The 5908-nt window shown below is 48.3% G+C and overlaps 1 protein-coding gene across 1 annotated transcript; it reads right to left on the bottom strand.

Annotated features, from left to right (window-relative positions):
* Nucleotides 1–3751: 3751 nt before the first annotated feature.
* Nucleotides 3752–5098, bottom strand: LOC147432683 (receptor like protein 24-like). Its single transcript, XM_086491625.1, has one exon. The coding sequence runs from the start codon at nt 4945–4947 to the stop codon at nt 3913–3915; it is 1035 nt and encodes a 344-aa protein (XP_086347751.1). The 5' UTR covers nt 4948–5098; the 3' UTR covers nt 3752–3912.
* Nucleotides 5099–5908: the final 810 nt, after the last annotated feature.

Raw genomic sequence — 5908 nt, 5'->3', positions numbered from 1 at the left:
CCACTCATCTTCAGCCATAAATTCTGGTCTCTCCCCTTTGAGCTTCAGTGGCTTCACTTGTTTTTTCTGCACCAAAACCTGCCAAATCTGCTTCTTCCAGAATGGAAAGTTTGTGCCATCCAGCTTCTTTATGTTGTAAAGAGTCTCACTTTGAGAAGATGCCATATCTGCCAAACTGTTTACTCCTGAGAAAAATCCGGCAGAGTTTCCCCTGTAAACTGGCCTCTGTACACAGTAAACAAGCTGTAATCAACAAGCTGAACACCTCTCCTCAGGAACTGTCAGTATTTTGAAAATTTTTGACAGAGTCTCCCCTGTAAACTGAGCTCTGGGAACCAAAAGATAGCTCAAAAAACAATCATAAATAGCTGACCAGCGACAAATCCTGTAAGCATACATTGTCTCCTCTCTGGGCAATGACAGAACCTGTATCTGTCTCAAGACTGAACCCTGAGCAATGCCTCAATGGCCTGACGCATAAGATGCAATCCAGTGTCTACACAAAGTCATACATCCTAAGCGATAAAAGTCATCGAAGAGGATGCGTGTAGAGGGGAACTCCAGCAACCTAATCCACCTCACACTGGGTAACCCAGCCCCCAGTGCTTGGCTTCAAAAAACCTCACACACGACCCTCTCAGATGGCTCAGCAAACTGCCCAGAACTATCATACATCCTATAATAGACCAATCACTGTCCTATGACCGCTGCGGCGGTCTGTCTGCTAGCGTGACTCACAACTAGCAGACCCACAATCACAGTACATCAATCTGCAATACATGCCATTGGTGTCAAGCCGTCGTATGGCCACACCTCCCCTGGAACCTGGCAAGCACAAGAAGTAGCAATGCAGACTGCAATATATATATCTGATGATATATATGTGTACCTGGTCTATAGATGATGCTCTGAAGACGAATAAGTGATGTATGTCGATGTCGATATTGATGTCGACCACCTCCTGCTTGCCAATCTACACAAGACGGATTTCTTTGCGGTTGAAATCTATCTTCTGCTGTAGTGCTCAGAACGAAATTCTGAGGGCATAAGCGGCTTCGAAGGGGAGGTAAAACCACAGGTCGCCTGATGGAAACGCTCCCGGAACGCCGAGTGTGAATTTTCGAACTCCGAATCCAGAATCTGCCGGAAAAGTGCGCGCGCGATTGCGCAAATCCGCACTGAACCAAGGCTCTGATACCAATTGAAGTCGCGGAGCGAAGCGTGGGTCAACTCTCTCACACACACACACACAGTGAGCTTACACAGTACAGTACGCAGAGAACTGTTAGAAGGGTTATCTCCCAATTCCTTAGTATTCACAAAGTATAAGTTAGTATATACAAAGAGTTAGAGGTAAGTGAGTTAGGCGGCCGGCCGGCCATATCCGCATAAGAGGCCACTTGGGCTTTAATCCCAACAGGCCCTGCGCTCCATTTTGAACCGGCTTCCACTAGTAGGATGATAGTAATTCAGGGGATCGACCTACACTCCAGCCTGCCACAGAGCTCATCCCCCAAGAGTGGTGCAGTGATAGAGAGTGGTGTTGGGAGCTCGTCTGCGGCCTGACACTTTGGTTCATCTGGCAAGCCCGCTGCTTTCGGATCTTGGAGGCTCGCCATGTCCCACTGACAGAGACTGTTCGTGACATTTGGCTGGAGCTGGTTCATACACTCAAGGGTCAGTTTGAGGGACTTCAGGGCAGCTCCGACCGCATGCGGGAGCAGGAGCACCGAGAGGCTTTTTTGCAACTTTGGCACCCAGGACCTTTCTTCACCATGGTTCAAGGCGTGCCTAGATGGCACTACCGACCACCAGTATGGCTCTTTCCTCTTCCCATCTCGTCATCTAGCCCTCATCGTACATACTTTGTTTCCTCATTGGGAGAGTCTCCCCATGTTTCTGTTGTAGCCCTCTCTTGCAAAGGTGGTTTTGTAGCCTTTGAACAGTATATTAACTAATGGAAGGATCTTTTTCTTGCAAAAAAAAACGGCAGTATATAATAATTAATTACCTTAAAATATGTTTAAGGTTTTAAATTACCTTTTAAACTTACAATCAACATAACACATTCGGCTTTTCTTCTGTAGTGAAACACGAAAAGCATCAAAAACAATGAGATTTGAAAAGAGATACATGGGCCTCTTATGGATGGAAAGGGGCATACCCAACTCAAATTAAAGAATAAGAAAACTACCAGAGTCCTTAACAAAGGAGATGTAGACAAAAACCTAAAGACAGCATGAACAGGAGGATCTCTGTCTTTTTTGAGAAAGCCAAGTTTGCCAACTAGGAGAAGATGGTACCTAAGAAACGGGAATATCCTCATTGGCTTGACCAGTAGGAAATGGTAGATTCAAAATAGCCAATTACTTACAGTATCTGCTGCTTGAAGAGACTAGGAAGAAAAGTACAGAATTCCTCTCAGACCAAATTGCCTCGCTCACTGCATGCCAGAAGAGTATGTCCGTGGACACAAGAAGATTTAGAAATTTTCTCATGTAGGAAAACGGAGTCTTTTCCAGTGTTTTTCATACAATGATAACATCATGAGCTTCTGCTCGAGAGGCTCCACATACCTAGCTAGGTATGCGGTGCCTCTCTCACAGAAGCTCATGATGTTGAGGTAAGTCACAACGTGGAAATTATTGTGAGAATTTGTCCAAAACTTCTTGTGGGACCGCCCATGGCATTCCCCAAAAGAACTTCTTTCCTAGGGAAGGGGTGATGATGGATGAAGCTCTCCAATAGCCCTAGACTAGCAATTTCTCTGTTTCCATGGCAAGCATAAAATAACTGAGGCCAATCCTTTTGGCTTTATGGCTATCCAGACATTTGGGTAGGATGAGCCAGAGTAAAAGAGCATGATTGCTGGATAAAGAGTAAGCCCACATGGCCTTGAACCAGTAAGGCCACTATGCTGAGGTCCAAGACAGGTGCCCCTAGAAGTTTCCCTTATAACCAAAAGATTACTTAGAGGATTTGGCATAAGCTTGAAGCACATGTTCAGTGAGTGTAATCTGCATAATTGACAACTAAAGAATTAGAAGGCATACACTTGAAGCACATGTTCAGTGAGAGTAATCTGCATAATTGACAACTAAAGAATTAGAAAAACACTCGGTGAGCATGTCTCGTGTCCTAAGCTTTCTAACATGTACATGCTAAAATCTCATGAAATCGCCATTATCCCGTTTCATTTTCTGCGCATGATGGCTTAGGGATTAAACTCAACATCTACTTGCATGATCGCCAGTTTGCATGAAGCACAAAGATGGTGCAGCCAAAACCAACAATGAAACCCAACAGCAATCCTGGCACAGATGCCCATCTTTGCACCCATTCTGCAAAACGCTGCCGATGATGAATAGGCCATCATCGGCAATGCCTTTGTTGTTCGCGCAGGGATCAGGCTTGGGAAAGCCAAATAGCTTGTCGTCTCCTAAAAAGCTGCTCTGATCTTGTAGCTGTGTTCCTGGTGGTATCTCTCCTGAGAGCCCCTCATTGAAGGAAACATTGAACGTGGCAAGCGTACTTAAGCTTCCCAGCTCTGCGGGTATAGATCCTGTAAGCTTGTTGAAAGAGAAATCAAGTGACTCTAACGCCTGAAGCTTGGAGAGCTCTGCAGGTATGGAGCCTGATAGATTGTTTCTGGATAGATTGAGGTAGACAAGGCCCGTCAATTTGCCAAGTTGCGGGGGAATAGGTCCTGAAAGCACATTTCCAGATAAATCTATTGATGTGAGGATGTTCAGGATGTAGGTGTAATGGGTCTCTACTCCCTTGACAACGAGAGTGATGTCGTCTTCGAAAAGGGTACCCTTTGTGGTACTTAGTTGTTTGGACGATGGGGAATCTGCCAACTTCTTGAAAGCAGGGAGTTGAAGGTGGGGGGGAATGACTCCAACCAGCCGGTTATTGGAGAAACCAATCAGAGGCAGGAATGATGCCTGTGAGGCGGTTGTAGCTGAGCAGCAAAACACGCAAAGAGGGGAGGTTTTGTGAGCTGAAGAGCACCTGTTCGACATCACCATCCAATCTATTATGACTCAAATCCAAGACTTCAAGAGAGGTACAGTTGGAGAGAGTAGAGGGGATGCTTCCCTCCAGCTGATTTTGGTGCAAGGACAGTGTTCTCAGCCCAGAAAGCAAACCCAATTCAGCAGGAATCTGCCCTCTGAGGTGATTGTTGCCCATTTTGATCCTGTGAAGACCACTACAGTTGGCAACAAAAGGGGGCACGGTTCCTGTGAAGTCATTGTCGGACACATCCAGCATTTCGAAATGTATTGGGCAGCCATCGACGCTTAAAGCCACAAACTTTGCCAGAAACTCTCCAAGATCACCTTTGAGCCTATTGTTGGATAAGAGAAGTTGGCCGAGTTGTACTTGGCGGCTTGTCTGGTTGATTTTCTCAACAACAGCTTCCTGCGTGTTTATACCTGTGAAGAAGTTGTGGGAGAGATCTATATCTGTCCAGCCTCCATAAGTCGGAAGTAGTGATGGCAGCTTTCCTTGCAGCTGATTGTGTGAGAGGGTTAGGGAAGAGAGGGTACCTATGGCAATGGACAAGAAACTATTGGTTAATCGACCCGACAATCCACACCAGCTTATATCCAAATGGCTAAGAGAGGGAGTGAGCAACACAGCAGATGGATTCAGAGGGGAGTGAAGGGGGTTCTGTGAGAGATTTAGGTGTGATAAGGATGGGAAGCGGACTTGGCTTAAGCATTCGAGGATAAGGGAGGAGGAGGTGAGATGATTGTCAGAAATGTCAAGGTATCTGATGGTGCTGTTTATGAGCTTGAGCTTCTCACAGTTGAAGTGGGCGGAGCTCAATCTGAAGCGGAGCTCTAATTCTTGCAGAAAAGCCAACTCGGGAGGGCGGAAGTGGCAGAGAGGGTATTTCCCGAGATTTTGAAGGTGCGCATATGAGTGAGGTTTTCCCATTCAGGCGGGATGGTGCTATTGAAGAAGTTGCCCGAGAGGTCGAGGTTCTGAAGCTGGGAGAGGTTTCCCAAGAAGGGTGGGAAGGGGGCTGGACCAAAGTGGTTGTGCGCAAGCTCAAGCTCGGAGAGGTTTGCAAGGGAGCCCAGCTGGGGAGGTAGGGTGACAGATAGAGAATTGCCTGAGAGGCCGAGATACTGTAGCGCGTGAAGGTTGCGGATGCTAGGAGAGATGCTTCCTTCCAGGTTGTTGCCCGAAAGGTCGAGGTATTGGATGAAAGGACGCGTGTAGAGGGTCTCTGGAATAGAGCCAGAGAGCCCGCTGAAGGCAGCGACAAGAACTCGCAGGTTGCAGAGGTTAGAGATGGTTGGCGGGATGGGGCCGCCGCTGCCGGTGGTTGTGAGGTCGAAGGAGCCGAAGAGAAAAAGGACAAGTAAGTTGGAGGTGGAGCAATTGGAGGGGAAGGGAGGGAGGGAGTCGGAGAATTGGTTGAGGGTGAGGTAGAGGATAGCGAGAGAGGAGAGGCGAGAGGTGTCGAAGAGGGAGGGCGGTAGAGGGCCGGAGAGAAAGTTGCCGGTGAGGTCGAGAATGGCGAGGGAGGGGAGGCCGCCGGCAGCGATGCGGGTGAGCGGGGAGGCTTCGGACGAGAGGAAGTTGAAGCTGAGGTCGAGAGTGTGGAGGACGGGCAGATCAAAGGGAACCGGCAAAGTGGAGATGGAGTTGAAGGCGAGGTCGAGGGAGCGTAGGCGGCGGAGATGAGTGGTGAGGCAGGGCGGCAGCGGCCCTGACAGGCTTTGGAGGGCGGTGAGGTTGCAGAGCTGCGGCGGGAAATCACCGCTCAGACTTGCCCACTCCAGCTTTATAGCTGTGACACGGTGAGTAGTGTTGTTGGCGGCGGCGGGGCCAGTAGTACTGTTGGCACAGGTGACACCCTGCTAGCTGCAACAGTCGGCGGCAGCTGCAT

This window comes from Adiantum capillus-veneris, chromosome 20, assembly GCF_014529385.1.
Source record: "Adiantum capillus-veneris isolate H3 chromosome 20, ASM1452938v2, whole genome shotgun sequence".
Taxonomy (NCBI): Eukaryota; Viridiplantae; Streptophyta; class Polypodiopsida; order Polypodiales; family Pteridaceae; genus Adiantum; species Adiantum capillus-veneris.
Note: the sequence above shows the minus strand (reverse complement) of the source record. Positions and strands in the feature narration are given on the sequence as shown.

Coding starts and splice junctions, on each gene's coding strand:
- LOC147432683 (XM_086491625.1), bottom strand. CDS start 4,947: ATGGGAAAACCTCACTCATATGCGCACCTTCAAAATCTCGGGAAATAC.